The sequence below is a fragment of the Pan paniscus genome, chromosome 23 (assembly GCF_029289425.2).
Source record: "Pan paniscus chromosome 23, NHGRI_mPanPan1-v2.0_pri, whole genome shotgun sequence".
In the NCBI taxonomy this organism is placed as follows: Eukaryota; Metazoa; Chordata; class Mammalia; order Primates; family Hominidae; genus Pan; species Pan paniscus.
The window spans coordinates 51,219,148-51,241,259 of record NC_085927.1 but is presented as its reverse complement, the minus strand read 5'-3'; the positions used below and the strand labels follow the sequence as shown (position 1 = coordinate 51,241,259).

Genomic DNA, 22,112 nt, shown 5'->3' with positions numbered 1-22,112 from the left:
AGCTGGGACTACAGGTACCCACCACCACACCTGGCTAAGTTTTTGTGTTTTGGCAGAGAAGAGATTTCACTATGTTGTCCAGCGTGATCTCGAACTCCTGAGCTCAGGCAATTCACATGCCTCAGCCTCCCAAAGTGCTAGGATTATAAGCGTGAGCCACTGTGCCCGGCTAGAATTTCCATTGCTTGATAGTTCAGTTCAGTGCAACACAGAGAATAAAAGCACAGACTCTGGACTGAGATAGATCTCAGTTTGAGTCTGCCTGTAACATTTCTCAGCTATGTGATCTTGGGCTACTCACTTCACCTCTCTGTGCCCTAGTTTTCTTTTCTTTTTTTTTTTTTTGAGACGGGGTCTCGCTCTGTCGCCCAGGCTGGAGTGCAGTGGCACCATCTCGGCTCACTGCAAGCTCCGCCTCCTGGGTTCACGCCATTCTCCTGCCTCAGCCTCCCGAGTAGCTGGGACTACAGACACCTGCCACCACGCCCGGCTAATTTTTTTGTATTTTTAGTAGACATGGGGTTTCACTGTGTTAGACAGGATGGTCTCGATCTCCTGACCTCGTGATCAATGCGCCTCGGCCTCCCAAAGTGCTGGGATTACAGGTGTGAGCCACCGCACCTGGCCGCTGTGCCCTAGTTTTCTCACCTGTGAAATGCGATTTATAATAAGATGTAACTCACAAAGGGTTGTGGGAAAGACAGTTTGAGAAAATGCTTGAAAAGCACTTAGCAGACTGGGCATGGTGGCTCACGCCTGTAATCCCAGCGCTTTGGGAGGCTGAGGCAGGTGGATCACAAGGTCAGGAGTTCGAGACCAGCCTGGCGAACGTGGTGAAACCCCACCTCTACTAAAAATACAAAAATAGTCTGCTACCACCACCACCACTACCGCTCCTCTTATCTCCCCAGGGGACATAGTGACCCTTGAGTCAAAAGAGCAAGAGCCAGGTTTGTTACTCAAGGGCAGGAGCCAAGAAAGAAAGTGCCTAGGCCCCCTTACTAAGCCCACACTCCAGCCATGTCAACAGAAAGTTCACCAGAGCTGGGTTCAAATCCTACTTACTGGGTGGTCTCAACCAAGTCACTTAATTGTTCTGAACCTCAGTTTTCCTATCTATAAAATGGATGTAAAGATACCGTAAAGGGCTGTTGTGAGGTTGAAATGAATGGGCATAGAAAGCATCTGCTGTCCTGGCACGGTATAGTTCATGCCTGTAATTCCAGCACTTTGGGAGGCTGAGGTGGGAGGATCACTTGAGCCCAGGAGTTTGAGACCAGCCTGGGCAACACGGGAGACCCTCATCTCAATTTAAAAAAAAAATCTGGCCGGGTGTGGTGGCTCACGCCTATAATCCCAGCACTTTGGGAGGCGGAGGAAGGTGGATAGCTTTAGATCAGGAGTTCAAGACCAGCCCGACCAACATGATGAAACCCCGTCTCTATTAAAAATACAAAACTTAGGGGTGATGTCGGGCACCTGTAATCCCAGCTATCCAGGAGGCTGAGGGAGGAGAATCACTTGAACTCGGGAGGCGGAGGTTGCAGTGAGCTGAGAGCTGAGATTGTGCCACTGCACTCCAGCCTGGACAACAGAGCAAGACTCTGTCTCAAAAAAACAAAAACTGACACACAGTAAGTGCTCAATAATTACATGACCAGGCACGGTGGCTCACACCTGTTATCCCAGCACTTTGGGAGGCTGAGGCGGGCAGATCACTTGAGGTCAGGAGTTCGAGACCAGCCTGGCCGACATGGTGAAACCCCATCTCCACTAAAAATACAAAAAGTAGCTGTGTGTGGTGGCATGCGCCTGTAATCCCAGGTACTTGAGAGGCTAAGGCAGGAGAATCACTTGAACCCAGGAGGCAGAGGTTGCAGTGAGCCAAGATCACACCACTGCACTCCAGCCTGGGTGACAGAGTGAAATAGTCTCAAAAAATAAATTAATTAATTAAATAATCACATATCTTGAGCAGGAAAAGAGCCAGGCTGACTCTGTATGGGGAAGAGGGGAGGCGTTGGGCCCCTCCAGCTTAATCCCTGGACTCCCTTATGCTAAGGAAGTCCACAGCCTCCTTGACTACTCTGGCAGGAGTGAGAATAATGCTGTATGCCTCAGGGAAGCAGGGATCTAAATTCAAATGTATGTAAATCTCATGCAAATCAGGAAGCACTGGGTCCTTCCAGGGGAGAGATGGAGAGAGAAGATCCAGTTACTAGGGACTGGGGATGGGGGTAGGGGGCTGGAACAGAAGCAGGGTACCCCAGAGCCTTCACAGGGCACTGCCCCAGCTGCCAATTGAGCAGCTGCCCCAGGCCCTGTGGGCCCCTCCTGGCATGGATATGAAACCTCCTGGGCCGGGTGCAATGGCTCACGCCTGTACTCCCAGCACTTTGTGAGGCAGAGGCGGGCGGATCACGAGGTCAGGAGATCGACACCATCCTGGCTAACATGGTGAAATCCCGTCTCTACCAAAAATACAAAAAAAAAAAAAAATTAGCCAGGTGTGGTGGTGGGTGCCTGTAGTCCCAGCTACTCGGGAGGCTGAGGCAGGAGAATGGCATGAACCCGGAAGGCAGAGCTTGCAGTGAGCCGAGATAGCACCACTGCACTCCAGCCTGGGTGACAGAGCAAGACTCCATCTCAAAAAAAAAAAAGAAAGAAACCTCCTGGTGCCCTGGGATCCGCGGACTCCTCGGTCAAGGTGAGAGAGTCCCTGGTGAGGACACACACAGACCCATTTGTGTACACATATTCTAACCCTGCCAGACGCAGTTGGACGCACACACATATACCCAGGAACAGTCACAGACACACATAGACACAATTGTACACACACTCAGACACAGGCACTCGGGCAACTCAGGCTCTGGGCCTCAGGGCCGGGGAGGCCCCAGAGATCTTGCCCCACTTGAAAAGGCAGTGCCGAGGCCCCAGGGGCCCCTGGTTTCCTGTCCACCCACCTTTTCCCCAACCCACACACACGGTACCTGCACACACCACCCCCACTCGAGGAGGCCCCTGAAAAATCTCCCTCCTTGGCCTCATCCTGATATGGCAGGCCTGCTCCGTGCACCCCATGGGGTTCCAGTTCTTGCCCACATTTATTCTTTTTTTTTTTTTTTTGAGACGGCGTCTCGCTCTGTCACCCAGGCTGGAGGGTAGTGGTGCAATCTCGGCTCACTGCAAGCTCTGCCTCCCAGGTTCACGCCATTCTCCTGCCTCAGCCTCCCGAGTAGCTGGGACTACAGGTGCCCGCCACCACGCCCAGCTAATTTTTTGTATTTTTTAGTAGAGATGGGGTTTCACCGTGTTAGCCAGGATGGTCTCGATCTCCTGACCTCATGATCCGCCCACCTCAGCCTCCCAAAGTGCTGGGATTACAGGTATGAGCCACTGCACCCGGCCCATTTATTCTTTATTTATTTAAAAAAATTTTTAACATTTATTTATTTATTGAGACAGAGTCTCGCTCTCGCCCAGGCTGGAGTGCAGTGGCACAATCTCGGATCACTGCAAGCTCTGCCTCCTGGGTTCACACCATTCTCCTGCCTCAGCATCCCGAGTAGTTGCGACTACAAGTGCTAATTTTTTGTTTTGTATTTTTAGTAGAAACGGGGTTTCACCGTGTTAGCCAGGATGGTCTCGATCTCCTGACCTTGTGATCTGCCCGCCTCAGCCTCCGAAAGTGCTGGGATTACAGGCGCGAGCCACCGTGCCCGGCCCACTTTTTTTTATTTTTGAGCCAGAGTCTCTCTCTGTTGCCCAGGCTGGAGTGCAGTGGTGCAATCTCGGCTCACTGCAGCCTCTGACTCCCAGGTTCAGGTGATTCTGCTGCCTCAGCCTCCCGAGTAGCTGGGACTACAGGTGCCTGCCACCACACCTGGCTAATTTTTTTGTTATTGTTTTTGTTTTTGAGATGGAGTCTCACTCTTTGTCGCCCAGGCTGGAGTGCAGTGGTGCGATCTTGGCTCACTGAAACCTCTGCCTCCCAGGTTTGAGCAATTCTCTGCTTCCCGAGTAGATGGAATTACAGGTGCGCACCACCACGCCCGGCTAATTTTTGCATTTTTAGTAGAGATGGGGTTTCACCATCTTGGCCAGGCTGGTCTTGAACTCCTAACCTCGTGATCCACCTGCCTCAGCCTCCCAAAGTGCTGGGATTACAGGCATGAGCCACCAGGCCTGGCCCTAATTTTTTTGTATTTTTAGTAGAGATGGGGTTTCACCATATTGGCCAGGATGGTCTTGAATTCCTGAACTCAAGTGATCCGCTCATCTTGGCCTCCGAAAGTGCCACTTTGCCCAGTCTATTCTCTCTTTTTGACAGATGGGGAAACTGAGGCTCAGAGCCAGGCTTGTCAAAGGCATATGGAAGACTGGGGGTGGTGGGATAGAAATTCAGGCAGCAGATAGACTCCAAGTCCGACGCCTCTGCAGAACCCCTCATCCCAGATGCCTGGCTGAGCTACCATCCCCACCCAACTCCCTCCACGTCCCCTCCCTCCCCAGAAAGAGCCTAGAAGCACAGGCCTTGGGCGGCAGCCAGCCCTCCCTTCCTCCCAGGCTTCTGTGCAAGCCCTTGGACCACGTACGCCAGTAGCCATTGGAGGGCAGGAGGGGCGGCGGCCGAGTCAGCTGGTGCCCACAGCACTGCCTGGCACGGAGGGCCCTGGAGGCTTTGCTGAGAGGACAGATCTGGAGGCTGGACCCGAGGTCACCGCCCAGGACGTGTCTACAGCTCCACCTGGTGGTGATACAGCACCGCTGCCACACCCGGCTCTGGTGTTATCCTCCCCACAGGCAGGTCAGCAGATATTTGGGGAGCAGCTACTGCTGCTGCGCATGGGCAGGCCAGGCACTGAGAACAGAGCGAGGCTGAGGAGATGTGGGGGCACGCACTCCAGGCAGAAGGAACAGCAAGTGCAATGGCTCTGAAACAGGAAGGAGTTGGGAAGACCCAGGAGGAGCAAATGGGTTAAAGAACTAGACTTGGGTGCCAAGGATAGAGAGGAAGAAAGGCAAGGCTCGGTGGCTCACATCTGTAATCTCAGCACTTTGGGAGGCCAAGGTGAAAGGATCACTTGAGGCCAAGAGTTTGAGGCCAGCCTGGGCAATACAGTTAAGACCCTGTCTCTACAGGAAATTTTTTTTTTTTTTGAGACAGAGTTTCGCTGGTCACCCAGGCTGGAGTGCAATGGCATGATCTTGGCTCACTGCAACTTCCGCCTCCTGGGATCAAGCAATTCTTCAGCCTCAGCCTCCTGTGTAGCTGGGATTACAGGTGCCCGCCACCATGCCCAGCTAATTTTTGTATTTTTGTAGAGACAGGGTTTCACCATGTTGGCAAGGCTGGTCTCGAACTCCTTAACTCAGATGATCTGCCTGCCTTGGCCTCCCAAAGTGCTGGGATTACAGGCATGAGCCACTGCATCCAGCCCCATTTTGTGCTGGTATGAATAGAGATTTATTTCTGACAGCTCAGGAAGCCGGGAAGCCCAAGATCGAGGGCTGCATCTGGTGAGGGCCCTCTTGCTGTGTCATAACGTGGCAGAAGGCATCCCATGGTGAGAGGGAGCAAGAGCTCCCACGTGCAGCTTCAAGCTCTTTGTTTTTAAGATGGAGTTTCGCTCTTCTTGGCCAGGCTGCAGTGCAATGGCCCGATCTCGGCTCACCACAACCTCTGCCTCTCGGGTTTAAGCAATTCTCCTGCCTCAGCCTCCCAAGCAGCTGGGATTACAGGCGTGCGCCACCACGCTCAGCTAATTTTTGTCTTTTTAGTAGAGACAGGCTTTCTCCATGTTGGTCAGGCTGGTCTTGAACTCCCAACCTCAGGTGATCTGCCTGCCTTAGCCTCCCAAAGTGCTGGAATTACAGGCATGATCCACCGCACCCAGCCACCTCAAGCTCTTTTATATCCATTCGTGAGGGTGGAGGCCTTACGATGTAAACACCTTCCATTAAGACCCACCTCCCAACACTATTGCATTAGGGATTAAGTTTCCAACCCATATATTCTGGGGAGACATTCAAACCATAGCACCGTCCTGTGTGCTGTACGCTGGGAAGACATAAGAACAGTGAGGAATGGTGCACCTGGCCTTGTGCCTTAAGAGGGAGGGCCAGCTGGAGGCAACAGACTGAGGCCCTTGTCCTGTCCCCTCTACCTCTGATCCTTGACCTTTGCCCCGTCCCCTCTACCTCCCTGCAGTCTGGACTTCCTGGAGTCAGCCTGAAATCCAGACCTGAGTGGACGCCCACTACTCTGTTTGGAGAAACCTATGGGACAGCTAGGCAGTGGCTTGCTGTGTGCCTAGCTCCTGATGACAGAGCTGCAGCTTAAAATAAAAGCCTCCTGCTCAGCCCTTACTTAATCCTGAGGGGACCGGGCATCAGGACGCATGGTTGGGAGGATTTGCTGAAGTGAGAGGCTGATGAAAGCTCCCTGAGGGCTGGCTGGGGGGTTGGGGCACCCATCTTAAAACCTGTTTCTGATTTCCTTTGCTGCTCACCCCTATCTCTGGCTGGCAGCTTTCCCGGATTAGCTGCTGACGTCAGGAGCTGCCAGCTGGGCCACCCTGGCACAGCCACGGGGCAGTGTGTGAAGGGCTGTCTGGTAATAGGGTGCAGTAAACGAAGGGGGCATGTGTCCAGCTTCGGAATTTGTCCTTGAAGGAGCTGGGGTGGAGGGGAAGAGGGCCGAGATGTGCTGTCAGGCACGCACATGTGACCTGTGTAGCGCATCCTTGTTGGACAGAGAGAGAAACAGCTCAGGGAAATGGGTAAGTTGTCCAAGACCACACAGCTGGTCTGACCCTGGCTGCATCCCACACCAGCTGGTAGACAACCCGCGATGGGCAGCAGCTGCTGGGACTGGAGGTGATGGTCTCCATGTAGGTCCGTACCTTCCTCTCTGTCACCATAATGGCAGCTGCTGAGTGGTGTTTGCCCTGCTCCAGGTGTCTTCGTGGGACAACTGTCTTATGAAGCTGGTGTTCGTTTTTGTTTTTGTTTTTGTTTTTTGAGATGGAGTTTCGCCTTGTTGCCCAGGCTGGAATGCAATGGCACAATCTCGGCTCACCGCAACCTCTGCCTCCTGGGTTCAAGTGATTCTCCTGCCTCAGCCTCCTGAGTAGCTGGGATTACAGGCATGTGCCACCATGCCTGGCTAATTTTGTATTTTTAGTAGACAGGGTTTCTCCATGTTGGTCAGGCTGGTCTTGAACTCCTGACTTCATGATCCACCTGCCTCGGCCTCCCAAAGTGCTGGGATTACAGGCATAAGCCACCGCCCGGCCGCTGGTGTTCCATTCTACAGGTGAGAAACTGGAAGCCCAGAGAAGGGAAGTGACTTGCCCACGATCATACCCCAAATTGGTGATGGAGGCAGGGTTTGATCCTAGGACCGTCGGAGTCCAAAGCCAGTGCTCTGCCATACATACAGAGATTTCATAGCTTTGACATGTTTCAAGCCCATGCCCCTGTGCTTGCCGTGGCTGCACAGATCTCCGCTTTGAGAGAGCACATTTGCATGCAGAGTAGAAAATACAGAGGGGGCCAGGCGCGGTGGCTCACACCTGTAATCCCAGCACTTTGGGAGGCCGAGGTGGGACGATCACAAGGTCAGGAGATTGAGAGCATCCTGGATGATACGGTGAAACCCCGTCTCTATTAAAAAATCAAAAAAAAAATGTTAACTGGGCTTGGTGGCAGGCACCTGTAGTCCCAGCTACTTGGGGGAGGCTGAGGCAGGAGAATGGCGTGAACCCGGGAGGTGGAGCTTGCAGTGAGCCGAGATCACGCCACTGCACTCCAGCCTGGGTGACTAAGCGATAGTCTCAAAAATAAATAAATAAAAATAAAAAAATATATATAAAAGAAATATTTGCAGGCTGGGCATGGTAGCTCATGCCAGTAATCCCAACACTTTGGGAGGCCAGAGGTAGGCGGATTGCCTGAGCTCGAGAGGCCGAGGCGGGCAGATTGCCTGAGCTCAGGAGTTCGAGACCAGCCTGGCCAACATGGTGAAACCCTGTCTCTACTAAAAATACAAAAAATTAGCCAGGTGTAGCAGCATGCGCCTCTAGTCCCAGCTACTTGGGAGGCTGAGGTGGAGAATCGCTTGAACCCGGGAGGCGGAGGTGCAGTAAGCCGAGATCCCACCACTGCACTCAAGCCTGGTGACAGAGCAAGACTCTGTCCCCCCCCCAAAAAAATTATAAATGTTTTATAGCCAAAGAACAGGAGAAAAGGAAAACCCTCAAGAGTCCCACCAAGAGGATCCAACTCTTTAGTCCTCTCGTTTTTTTTTTTTTTTTTTTTTTTTTTTGAGACAAGTGTCGCTCTATCGCCCAGGCTGGAGTGCAGTGGCGCAACCTTGGCTCATTGCAACCTCCACCTCCCAGGTTCAAGCAGTTCTCCAGCCTCTGCCTCCCAAGTGGCTGGGATTACAGGCCTGCACCACCATGCCCAGCTAATTTTTGTATTTTTAGTAGAGACAGGGTTTCACCACGTTGGCCAGGCTGGACTCAAACGGACTCAAACTCCTGACCTCAAGTGATCTGCCTGCCTCGGCCTCCCAAAGCACTTGGATTACAGGCATGAGCCACCGTGCCTGTCCTTTCCTTTTTTTTTTTTTTAGATGGAGTCTCGCTCTGCTGCCCAAGCTGGAGTGCAGTGGCATGGTCTCAGCTCACTGCAACCTCTGCATCCCGGGTTCAAGCGATTCTCATGCCTCAGCCTCCTGAGTAGCTGGGATTACAGGTGTCCGCCACCACGCTCGGCTAATTTTTTGTATTTTGAGTAGAGACGGGGTTTCACCATATTGGCCAGGCTGGTCTCGAACTCCTGACTTTGTGATTTGCCTGCCTTGGCCTCCCAAAGTGCTGGGATTACAGGCGTGAGCCACCGCGCCCAGCCCTTTTCTTTACAGAGCTGCCATCACGCATTCTCTATTCGAGAACACTTGTCATAAGCAGTTCCCTGTCTTCTAGTTGTGTAGCACCTTTACCTGTTCAAACTGCTTTTGGTCTAATATTTGTCCCTCCTCAATATAAGCAAGGCGAGAATCACTTCCATCTGATAGATGAGGAAACTGAGGCAGAGTGGTTGGGGTCAGATGCTAAGAGTGTCTGGACTGTGATGAAGGGGGTGTCTGGGGTGGATTCTAATGAGATAAAGTTTTCCAGCTTGACACTCCAGCTCCTAGGCCAACACTCAAGAGAGGAAACTCAGGGTTGGGGGTGGGGAGAAGGACAGAAAAGACAATCCCAACATTCTCATTTCAAAATATTTAATTTTGTCTGAAAAGGATACATTCCCGGCTTCCCTCCCACCACATCACTCCGGCCCACCAGCAGTGACACACTCGCACGCACACACGCACATAAGGCCAATGGGCTACGGTCTGCTTCTGCCCTCTCTGGCTGGGAAGAAGGAATTTCTCTCTTGCCTCCTTCCCCCAACAAAGGTAAAGAGAGGGGCCTGCTGGAATGCCAGCTCCCAGGGAAGGACACAGAGCCCCACACACTCTATCACATCACATGCACTTAGAAAAATAAAACCAAGTGGTGTTCTGGCATCCCCAACACCGTAAGAGAGCAATATCCACCTGGAAGTCATCTTTGCCATTTTCTAGAAAAATTTATTGCACTTAATTAGCAGATGTTAAAGGAGCTCTGGGGTAGAGCTTTGCCATGAAAACCAGACGCTCCTCGGCCCTTTGCGTTCCAAGGAGCACGGCTCCCGGGGCCCAGGTAGAGGGCTGCCCAGCTTCAGAGGGGTTTTCCCCCACTGGCTTGCATGCCTGCCGCCCTGCCTCAGGCCAAAGGACCGTAGGAGCGGCCTGCACAGCCCCTCAGCAGGGTTACATGTACCCAGACTTAAAGGTTCACTGCTAAGTAACCCCTCCAACCTCAGAAGCCAGACAGGAAAACCTCTTCCTTTGGCCAAGGGTAAGAGTTACCCAGGTCCTCCACAGAGTTGCCATAAACCTTGAAAACTCTCCCTCTCTCTAAATGCACACGTTCCTCCATCAGATGAGACATTTATAATATGAATATTCTTGCAAAGTTCCAGCTCATTCATGATTTGTCTGTTCTGAGGTTGCACTGAGGGTGCCACAAAGCTTTAGACAGGATGCTTAGGAAGTAGACGGCACTTCCAAGCCCATCGGGAACCCGCAGAAAGCCAAGGTAAAGTCAACTTCTCTAGCCTCCAGTGATTGACAGATGTCAAAGATCCAAGCACAGGAGCCGCAGTCTCCAGCGGTCGGCCTCCAAGAAGCAGAGGGCCCAGGAGGGAGCCAAGGAGACTCCCATTCCCTCGACAGAAACTGAGCAGGCACCAACCCTCTCCTGCAAGCATGGATTTTTTTAGGACAGGAGAGGAGACAACCTTACCTGAGCACTTCTTTTCCCCCACAGGTCAGCCTCTGTGGACATCCTCCATCTTGTCCCCACCAGGCTCCTGACTCAGAGGGGCATTTCGAAAAGAGTCCAGCAGCCGCACTCTTTCCAAGTAAGCACTTTGGGAAAGAACCCGATACCCACTGCCTGGGGGAAAGAAGGGAGGGCACCAAACAGGCAGAGGGCGGGATAAAGAGCAGACACATCGAGCCACCATCCCAGCCACCGGGCTTGGAACATGGACACCAGAGATTTAGTGTCCATCCTTAAAAAAATAAAACTGCAAAAACACAAACCATATACTTTCCGGCAAAGAAAATGAAGAGCTTTTAAGCTCAAGGCTCTTCCACTAATAACAAAATGAGAACCGCCCTCTTGGTGATCCACCAGGCCAGAGGGAGCGTGCCCGGGAGGGAGAGCTGCCCGGGGCAGGACACTGACATGCTGGATGCGCCTGCCCTGTGTGGTTACAATAGAGTGAAAGTGTGTACATGGTTTTTAGAGAACCACAAAGTAAAAGTCAGGGGCCTGGAGGGAGGAGTGACCTCCCTTGGCCTCAGGGCCCCTTGTCAAGTCCCCCGGAGAGGTGGGTGTGCAGGTCCCCAAAGGGCCGTGGCATTCCCCTGGGGTGAGGTCCACGGCTTGGTCTTAACGTCTGTTATGAAAAGTCTTTAGAGGTCAGGGCCTGGGACTCTGAACCACCACGGTAAATAAAGCCAGTGTTACGGAGGACGAAGCATGCCCATCGCCTCTGTCTCCTCTTCACCATAGGCTGCCCGCCCTGAGCAAATAAACACACCCATCTCAGGGGTGTCCCAGTGACCCAAATGAGCAGAGGCTTCCATGAGTTTCCTCAGTGAATCTTCTGAGCATAGCAAAAGGGCGAGTCCCGCCACACAAGAGAAAGGAGTCGTTGTGAGGCAGGGGAGACCACAGCTGTGAGAAGCCACAGCATGGCCAGCCCCACGAGTGGCCCCCATCTCCTGGGACCAAGACTGAGGGGACCCTAGGCCTGTGTAAAAGTCCCAAGAGCCTGCTATCCCGTGAAAGTGGCACTGTGACCTTGGTGACTCTAGACTAGGTGTCTTGCCCTGCTGACACCCTCCGGGCAGCTCGCATGGGAGGGATCCTGAAGCAAGAATTGCGAGGCCCTAGCTGCCCCCAGGGAGAGTGCACTCCAGCCCAGGCCACACCGGTGAGCAGAGCAAGAAAAAAGAGAGCTTCTCAAGAAACACACCCCAGCTCTCATGCCCATGGTGGAAGGGGGCTGTGGAGGCATTTTCTAAACACCACTAGGAAGGTGAATGCTGCGGTCCAGGAAGTTAAAGCCTCCTAGATAAGAGGGGTTTTCCTTTTAAATCTATGATCCAAGACTGGACATTGGGTGGAAAGAAAGAGCAGGCCCAGAGGCCTGGTCTAGTGGGACAAACGAGCTTCACATGGCCTCTGAGTAGCCTGGAGAGGAAATGAAGAGGCCTCTCTCAGCCCTGGCACTCATGGCTCAGACAGCAGCCATCCTAGGAGTCTCTCCTCCACAGCCAATGAAATGCAGAGACAGCCGATGGCCTCAGAGCCATAAGGGAAAAGGGGTGCGGGAGCTGAGAAAGGCTGGGCACACTTCTGCTGCAGGCCCCAGCCCCAAGCCCCATCCCAGGCTGTGCAGAGACCCCACTCCTGCAGCCTGCCACCCATGCAGACACTGACGGAGGAGCTGGTGTGTCCTGCTTCCAAGGAAGATGGGAACAGATGTTACTCAAAGACTGTCTGGGGAGAATGAGGTGCGTGACAGACACACCTTAAGTGGAAACGTGCCCTGCTACCTGAGAAGACATAGGGTGACAATGATCACAACTCATTCTGCAGAGATAGCCCTCGGCAGCCCAGGCTGGAGACTGAGGGAGAGTCCAGGGACCCTGAGCGCCCAGGAGAGAGGTGTGTACTCCAGAGGTCCCCTTCTGATTCAACTGGGACATCCAAGAATAGAAACTAAGGCTGAGTCACCCATCTACGCAGATTCTCTTGCGTTCCCCACCAGTGAGGAGACTGGCCCCTCAGGGACGTCGCCACGTGCGCAGGCCATGGTATAATGAAGCTGAGACGTGGCCGCTCCTGCAGCAGGTGCGCCGCCATGCGCCCACGACGAGTCATAAGTCTCCACGTGTGTGAGGGGTTACAGGGAGCCCCCAGGCAGAGGTCTGAGGTGCAGGCAGTACCCCGCCCGGGCGGGGGGCACGGGTTACAAGGGCCCGTATTTGGTCTCATACTTGGACACGATGGTCTTGCACTTGCCCACCTCCTTGCGTAGCTCGGCCACCTCCGTCCGCAGGGCTGTGTTCTCCTTCTCCAGGAAGGCTGCCCGGATGGTGATCTGATTCTCTTTCAGGCGCCGGGCATCCCGTGACCGTTTAGCTGCCACGTTGTTCTTCTTGCGTCTTGTCCAGTACTTTTCATCCTGTGGGGAATTGCCCTCTGTGAGTCTCTCGTCTTTCCCCATGAGAGAACCCAATTTTTCCACTCCCACCACCTGGATTCCCCTAACTCATCTGGTGTGGCCAGAACTAAAGCAGGGATACCAGGGAGGGAGCAGCACAAACCAGGGCACATTGAGGGCACTGCCCTTTCCTCGGGGGCAGGACGAGAAACAAAAGTTATTTGGTACGTTACATGGTGAAGAGAAGGAGACTCATCTCCTGGAGGCCTGGTACCTGCTGCTCCAGCACAAAGCATTGCACTGTCCACACCCTTGCCTCACTTAGGCATGTTGGTTGTGGGTAAGGGCCTAGATCCCCGAGTTCAGATCTTGGCTCTCCAAGATTACTAGCAGTGAAACTGTGCAAGTACTTTAACCCCTCAATATCACAGGTCCCTTATCTTTACACTGAGAAATAACAGGCCAGGCATGGTGGCTCACACCTGTAATCCCAGCATTTTGGGAGGCTGAGGCAGGTGGATCACTTGAGGTAAGGAGTTTAAGACCAGCCTGGCCAATATGATGAAACCCCATCTCTACTAAGAATACAAAAATTAGCCGGCGTGGTGGTGCACATCTGTAATCTCAGCTACTCAGGAGGGTGAGGCACAAGAATCGGTTGAACCTGGGAGGCGGAAGTTGCAGTGAGCCGAGATCATGCCACTGCACTCCAGCCTGGGTGACAGAGTGAGACTCTGTCTCAAAAACAAAACAAAACAAAAACAAACAAAACAAAAATCAGTGCCTGGCCTACAGTGAGTACCATCTAAATATTCACCATGATCATCACATCATTATTAAAGTCTCACAAACCTCCCCGGGAGGGAGGTTCAGTTGCTCCCGTTTTACAGATGAGGAACTTGAGGCACAGCTAGGCCACAAGTGGCAACATGGAGTTTGGACCCAGGTGTGCCTGACTCCAAAGATTTGGATGAAAAATCCTTGCTGTAAATTTTTCATAGGAAAGGATGGAAAACTGCAAAATTCTCTCTTCCCACCAGTTCCTAACAGCACCACCAGCTTGAAAGCTGCTTGCTCATCCCTGGGGATGGCAACATACAAGAAACCCTTTGTCCTTCAAAGCAAGGACTTTTTCAACCCCAGTTCCTGTGGCCTAGTGAGCTCTTGCCCAGTGGCTGGGCTACAGCCAGGGAGGCAGGAACATCAACACAGCCGATGGCCCGGGGAAGGAGAGAAACTACAGGGAGTCACACTGGGGCCAAATGCCACGTGACTCCCTTTCTTTCTACCAAACTGCTGAAGGACATGGCTTTAAGCACTAAACTCATGTCTTTCCTAATGGTGTCACAAGGAGGGAAGGCTCTCCAGATAAAATCAAATGCGAGGAGCCATATCCCCTAGGCCCTTCAACCAACGCTGCATCTTTATTTATAAGGAATACCAGGTTACCTTCTGCTCGTCGGGGACAAAGACCTTCTTGGCTTTTTTGATCATAGGCTGGGGCTTCAGGTCCTCCTCAGCAAACTTGTGCTTCCGAGGGTTGAAGAGCTCCCCGCCTGGCACACTGGAGAGCACCAGGTCGGCGGGGTCCGGATTGAAGTTCACATCCACTTCCACACAATTGGGGTCGATGGGACTGGGAGTCTCCCTCTCCTTCTCCAGGGAAGATTCTAAAAGACACAGAGACAGGTGGTCCCGAAGCAGCCCACTGGACAGAGAAGACCCACGCCACACACCCAGACACCTGGTTGAACCTCAAGGCTGCATAAGCCACTGCCGCCTGGGGAGAAGAAAACCCCAACAGTACCAGCCCCTAAGCCAGACTGGCACACGGTTCAATTCCACAACACAAACATTCAAAGAATTCTTTCCTTCAGGAACAGAATGCTCAAAAGGAAACAGAAGCCCTAGAAAAAGACAGGGTTTTCCAATTGTTTCCACCCCCTCCAGAAATGTTAAGCAAAACATTAATTTTTTTTTTTTTTTTTTTTGAGATGGGAGTCTTGCTCTGTCGCCCAGGCTGGAGTGCAGTGGCACAATCTCGGCTCATTGCAAGCTCCGCCTCCTGGGTTCATGCCACTCTCCTGCCTCAGCCTCCTGAGTAGCTGGGACTACAGGCGCCTGCCACCGCAGGTGCCCACCACCACGCCTGGCTAATTTTTTTGTATTTTTAGTAGAGATGAGGTTTTACTGTGTTAGCCAGGATGGTCTTGATCTCCTGACCTTGTGATTCGCCTGCCTTGGCCTCCCAAAGTGCTGGGATTACAGGCATGAGCCACTGCGCCCAGCCTAAAACATTAAATTTTTATATTCCCTTAACTTCCTGTGATTTCAAGATCTCCAGTAATGAGAAACAGCTGCGTCTCTCCAGGCAGACACAGACTGAAGAATGGAAATGGGTTCCAATTTTTTTCTTTTTTTTTGAGACAGGGTCTTGCTCTGTCACCTAGGCTGGAGTATAGTGGTATGATCATGGCTCACTGCACCCTCGACCTTCTGGGCTGGAGTGATCCTCTTGCCTCAGCCTCCTGAGTAGCTGGGACCGCGGATGCACACCAACACGCCTGGCTAATTTTTTTTTATTTTTTAGAGACAGGGTTTCATTATGTTGCCAGGGCTGGTCTCAAACTCCTAGGCTCAAGTGATCTTCCTGCTTCAGCCTCTGAAAGTGCTGGGATTACAGGTGTGAGCCACTGCACCTGGCCAGGTTCCACTTTTTTTCTTTTTCTTTTGAGACTGAGTCTTGCTCTGTCACTCAGGGTAGAGTGCACTGGTGCAATCTTGGCTCACTGCAGCCTCCACTTCCCGGGTTCAACCGATTCCCGACTCAGCCTCCCGAGTAGTGGAGACAACAGGCATGAGCCACCACGCCTGGCTAGTTTTTGTATTTTTAGTAGAGACAGGGTTTCACCATGTTGGCCAGGCTGGTCTTGAACTGCTGAGCTCAAGTGATCCACCCGCCTCAGCCTCCCAAAATGCTGGGATTACAGGTGTGAGCCACCACGTCCAGCCCGGGTTCCACTTTTGAGTCCCTGAGACATGTCTGTTACTGTGCCATCTAGTCACTTCGTCTTTTTTTTTTTTTTTTGAAGAGTCTCACTCTGTTTCCCAGGGTGGAGTGTAGTGGCGTGATCTCAGCTCACTGCAACCTCGACCTCCTGGGTTCAAACTATTCTCCTGCCTCAGCCTCCCAAGTAGCTGGGACTACTGGCGCCCACTACCATGCTCGGCTAATTTTTGTATTTTTAGTAGAGACGGGGTTTCACTATGTTGGCCAGGATGGTCTCAATCTCCTTACTTGGTGATCCACCTGCCTCAGCCTCCCAAAGTGCTGGGATTACAGGTGTGAGCCACTGCGCCCGGCCCCATTTAGTCTTATGACAACTAGTTTACAGATGAAGAAACTAACGCTCAGAGAAATAAAATGGTTTTCCCAGGGTCACACAGATGATAAGCAATTGAACTAAAATTTGAAACTTAGTCTGGCTGGCTGATTCCTTGTTCTTCCCTGCCCCACCTGGCTGCCATTTAATAGTGGACACTGATTGGGTTAAAACCACCTCTAGAATTCTAAGGTTGTGTGTTATTAGAGATAACAGTTATATTAAGAAAAACTATACCTTTGGCCAGCTCATTCAATGCTACTGATAGGAGTATACAAAATAATTATTCAGTCAACAGATACTTATTGAATACCTGTTATATGCCAGGTTCTGTCCTGGCAAAGACAAAACAGTTAACAAACAGCTAAAAATCCCTGCCTGCATGAAATGTTATTCTAGTGGGGAAAGCTGCATTACACAAGATAAATAAAAACGATATATAAAAATGTCAGATGGGCCAGGCGTGGTGGTGCACACCTGTAATCTCAGCACTCTGGGAGGCCGAGGCGTGTGGATCACGAGGTCAAAAGATCGAGACCATCCTGGCCAACATGGTGAAACCCCGTCTCTACTAAAAATACGAAAATTAGCTGGGCGTGGTGGCATGCGCCTGTAGTCCCAGCTACTCAGGAGACTGAGGCAGAAGAATTGCTTAAACCCAGTAGGCAGAGATTGCAGTGAGCCAAGATGGTGCCACTGCACTCCAGCCTGGCGACAGAGTGAGACTCCGTCTCAAAAAAAAAAAAAGTCAGATGCCGGCCTGGTGTGGTGGCTCATGCCTGTAATCCCAGCACTTTGAGAGGCTGAGGTGGGTGGATCACCTGAGGTCAGGAGTTCGAGACCAGCCTGACCAATACGATGAAACCCCGTCTCTACTAAAAATACAAAAATTAGCCGGCCGTGCCTGTTATCCCAGCTACTCAGGAGGCTGAGACAGGAGAATCGCTTGAACCAGGGAGGCGGAGGTTGCAGTGAGCCGAAATCGCGCCACTGCACTCCAGCCTGGGCAACAAGAGCAAGACTCCGTCTCAAAAAAAAAAAAAAAAAAAAAAGTCAGATGCCATGTGGATATCTCAGAGCTCAGAGAACATTTCAGAGCAAACATTAAGTGCAAAGGCCCTGAGGTAGGTGCTTGGCCTGGTGAGTTCAAAGAACAGCAAGAAGGCCAATGTGGCTGGAGGGAATGAATGAGAAAGGAGAGTAAAAGGATTGGTCTGGAACAAAAAATGTTGAGACTTTAACTCTAATAAAGCAGTAGTTCTCAACAGGAGGTAATTTTGCCTTCTGGGTACATTTGGCCATGTCAGGACTGGAGAAAGTACCGCTGGCATCTAGTGGGCAGAAGCCAAGGATGTTGCTAAAGAGCCTACAATGTGGGCCAGGTGTGGTGGCTCATGCCTGTAATCCTAGCACTCTGGGAGGCCAAGACGGGTGGATCACTTGAGGTCAGGAGTTCTAGACCAGCTTGGCCAACATGGTGAAGCCCCATCTCTACTAAAAACAGAAAAATTAGCCAGGCGTGGTGGCAGGTGCCTGTAGTCCCAGCTACTCAGGGGGCTGAGGCAGGAGACTCGCTTGAACCCGGGAGGCAGAGGTCGCAGCGAGCTGAGATCACACCACTGCACTCCAGCCTGGGTGACAGAATAAGACTGTCTTAAAAAAAAAAAAAAAAAAAGAAAAGAAGATCCTGCAATGCATAGGTCAGTCACGCCTCCAACCCCAACAAAAAAATCATCTGGTCTAAATGTCAATGGTGCTGCTGATTCTGACTTTTATCCTGAGATAGAACACCTGGAGGGCTCTGGGCAGAGGTGTGGCATGATCAGACTTAGGCTTTAATCGGATTATGCACATAAATTCATTGTATCCTATTAGACAGGGGTTAATTACAGAGACATCTGAGTGTCAGAGGAGTGAATGACCAGGGACCCACATGGTAACTGTAGGCAATTTCGGGCATGCCAAACCTAGTACCTTGCAAGACAAGCAGCTCAGGTACCTACCACATGAGAATGTTGTTCAAAGTGACGCCATGCCTGGGTGCCCTTCAGCAACAACCAAGTGGCAAGATGTGGTTAAGTTTCAGGGACAGGATAAGAGAAAGCCGCAGGAAACAAAAGGGGAAAATTTGCGAAGAGGCCAGTGGACAAGATTTTGAGGAATTCTCATTTCCCCACGGATATCTCTATGAACAAATTCTAGAAAATGACAATGAGGGCTGAGCGCAGTGGCTCACGCCTGTAATCCCAGCACTTTCCGAGGCAGGTGGATCACCTGAGGTGAGGAGTTCAAGACCAGCCTGGCCAACACGGTGAAACCCTGTCTCTACTGAAAATACAAAAATTAGCCAGGTGTGGTGGTGGGCGCCTGTATTCCCAGCTACTCAGGAGGCTGAGGCAGGAGAACTTGAACCTGCGAGGCGGAGGTTGCGGGAGCCGAGATCGCACCACTGCACTCCAGTCTGGGTGACAGAGTGAGACTCCATCTCAAAAAAAAAAAAAAAAAAAAAAAAGATGACAATGAGACCTTAAAATGACTTTGCTGGAAGAAGAGGGAAAGGGAATAGATCTGTTGGTAACTTGCCTGAAATATAATTCTCTCATAGGTCCACCATTACAAAAGATGTCAAAATCAAAGGCTGACATTGGAACTCCAATGCCCTGCTGGTGTGAGTACAAATGGATATAACAACTTTGTACGCTATTTGGCAGGGTCTACACAAACTGAACATATGCATGTCCAATGACCTAGCCATTCTCTTCCTAAGCAAATGCCCAAAAGAAACGCATATATATATTTACCAAAAAACATGTAGATGGGCCAGGCACAGTGGCTCACACTTGTAATCCCAGAACTTTGGAAGGTGAGGCAGGTGGATCACCTGAGGTCAGGAGTTTGAGACCAACCTGGCCAACATGGCAAAACCCCATCTCTACAAAAATAAGCCAGGAGTGGTGGCGCACACCTGTAATACCAGCTACCTGGGAGGCTGAGGCAGGAGAATCGCTTAAACCCAGGAGGCGGAGGTTGCAGTGAGCTGAGACCCCGCCACTGCACTCCAGCCTGGGCGACAAAAGCAAGACTCCGTCTCAAAAAAAAAAAAAGACATGCACATGAATGTTCATGGCAGCATTATTCATAACCAAAATCAGAATGTCCTTCAACGGTTAAATGGATAAGCTGTGGTACGTTAGTACAATTGACTACTATTCAGCAATGAAACTTAACAAAGCGGCTGGGTGTAGTGGCTCATGCCTGTAATTTCAACCAACACTTTGGGAGGCCCAGGTGGGAGGACTGTTTGAGGCCATGAATTTGAAACCAGCCAGGGCAACATAGTGATACCCTGACTCTACAGAAAAAAAAAAACAACTTTTATTTATTTATTTTGAGATGGAGTCTTGCTCTGTCACCAGGCTGGAGTGCAGTGGCGCCATCTCGGCTCACTGCAACCTCCGCCTCCCGGGTTCAAGCGATTTTCCTGCCTCAGCCTCCCGAGTAGCTGGGATTACAGACACGCACCACCATGCCCAGCTAATTTTTGTATTTTTAGTAGAGTCGAGGTTTCACCATGTTGGCCAGGATGGTCTCGATCTTTTTTTTTCTTTGAGACGGAGTCTTGCTCTGTCGCCCAGGCTGGAGTGCAGTGGTGCAATCTCGGCTCACTGCAAGCTCTGCCTCCTGGGTTCACGCCATTCTCCTGCCTCAGCCTCCCGAGTAGTTGGCACTATAGGCACCCGCCACCACACCCGGCTAATTTTTTGTACTTTTTAGTAGAGATGGGGTTCACCGTGTTAACCAGGATGGTCTCAATCTCCTGACCTCGTGATCCGCCCACCTCAGCCTCCCAAAGTGCTGGGATTACAGACGTGAGCCACTGCGCCCGGCCTGTAAAATACCATTTATGAGACAACTTTGGAAATCTGAATGTTGATGGATTTATTGTCAACTTTAGATGTAAAACTAGTATTTTCGTTATGTTTTTTTTAAAAGAACCCTTATATTTTAGATACATATTGAAATACTTATAATTTGATTGAAAATAACTGCTTCTGAGTTGAGAATTGTTGAAGCTGGGTGACGGTTACATAGAGGTTCATTACAGTCGTCTCTTACTTTTGTATTTTGTTTGAAAAAATTTCCATAATAAAAAGAAAAAAAAATAGATTATGAGAACTTATTGGGTATGGATTCCTGGGGTGACATACCGACTGGCAGGAGCTATCAGCCTGTATGCCTCAGAGACTGCAGAAAGCTTTGCAGAACCCCTGCAACAGGAGCCATGTCTCCTTTGGTAGGTTCGTGTCCAAGGAGCATGAAAACAAACCCCCAGAGACAAAATGTAAAAGGAGGAGGAATAAGGACAGACTCTGAAGATGATGTTTGTCCTGGCCAGGTGGTGGGAATGCTTTCTTTTTTTTTTTTTTTTTTGAGATGGCGTCTCACTCTGTTGCCCAGGCTAGTAGGTAATGGAGGTAGCACTTGAATACTGCTTATGCCCTGGCACAAAGAAAGCATTCCCCACTTTGGGAGGCCAACGTAGGTCGATCACCTGAGGTCAGGAGTTCAAGACCAGCCTGACAAATATGGCAAAACCCCGTCTCTACTAAAAATACAAAAATTAAGGCTGTGCGTGGTAGCTTACGCCTGTAATCCCGGCACTTTGGGAGGCTGAGGCGGGCAGATCACCAGAGGTTAGGAGTTCGAGACCAGCCTGGCCAACATGGTGAAACCCTGTCTCTACTAAAAAATACAAAAATTAGCCAGGCATGGTGGCTGGTGCCTGTAATCCCAGCTACTCAGGAGGCTGAGGCAGAGAATTGATTGAACCCAGGAGGTGGAGGTGGCAGTGAGCCGAGACTGCTCCATTGCACTCCAGCCTGGGCAACAGACCGAGACTCCTTCTCAAAAAAAAAAAAAAAAAAAAAAAAAAGAGAAGCTTTGAGGAAATGCAGAATGGGATTTCTATCCTGTAATGCCGTGGCCTGGAAGGTCCTATCCTGACTGTTTGCAGCACAGCAACCAACAGAAGGGTTCCAACTGCCAGTGACATGACCACTATTTTTATCTCCAGCCTCGGGGAACTGTGTGGAAGGGTGGGGAGTGAAGAGTTTCTCCACACTGCAGCCCCACCAGGACCTCCCCTCAGAGAAGGGACTCACTGGGTACATGGACACAAGCAGCCCTCAGTGGGAAATGGACTTCCCTGGATGGGACAGGTGGCCCTCCTCGATGGCCTTTCACCAACCTGTGCTGGACACAGTTTCAGAGGGCTGAAAGATGGCAGTGGAGGAGGATGGCGGGGATGCTGTGGAAGAGCTGGCAGACTCCTTCCCTTCTAGCTCTGCTACAGGCAGCAGCAGGTTGTGGGCCAGGTGGGTGGGGCTGGCGGGGATGCCATTCTCCAGCAGGAACTCATCCAGGTCCATGTACTCCAGGTGGAAAGATTCGCCATCATATGGGATGGTCTTGTCCCAGATGGGTGGCATGAGGGAGGCTGAGACAGCCATGGTGCTGGCGGCTGCGGCCTCGTCCTCCTCCAGCTTTTCCTTCCCCTTTTCCTTATCTGCAGAAACAAAATCTGTGATGAAATACCACACAGGAGAGTAACTCAATCCCAGGAAGTGGGCAGTGAGCCTCACAGGCCTGGCCTATCTTTCTCAGAGCCCTGATTCCAACCCATGCATTTCAAGAACCTACTCTATTCTCCAGTTCGAATCTCGCACTTGAACCGGGCCGGCTGTTTTCCTTTAGACACGGCATCCCATCCTCATCCATGCCTGGCCTTCCCAGAAGGCTTACCACATACTCTGAGACCTTAAGCGGTCATAGGGTTAATTCATTATTTAATTTTATTTTAGTTTTTATTATTTTGAGACAGTATTTTGC

At 51.2% G+C, this 22,112-nt stretch overlaps 1 protein-coding gene across 2 annotated transcripts in view; it reads right to left on the bottom strand.

Annotated features, from left to right (window-relative positions):
- Positions 1 to 9,278: 9,278 nt before the first annotated feature.
- The window catches only part of TEF (TEF transcription factor, PAR bZIP family member), a 32,602-nt gene continuing 19,768 nt past the window's right edge, over positions 9,279 to 22,112 (bottom strand). For both annotated transcript variants that reach the window (XM_003814624.6, XM_003814625.5), the window contains exons 2-4: positions 21,472 to 21,789; positions 14,290 to 14,510; positions 9,279 to 12,861 (exon numbers count right to left, since the gene is read on the bottom strand). In XM_003814624.6, coding sequence (XP_003814672.1) covers positions 12,646 to 12,861; positions 14,290 to 14,510; positions 21,472 to 21,789 — 755 coding nt within the window. In that variant the 3' untranslated portion in view covers positions 9,279 to 12,645. The remainder of the gene's footprint in view (positions 12,862 to 14,289; positions 14,511 to 21,471; positions 21,790 to 22,112) is intronic.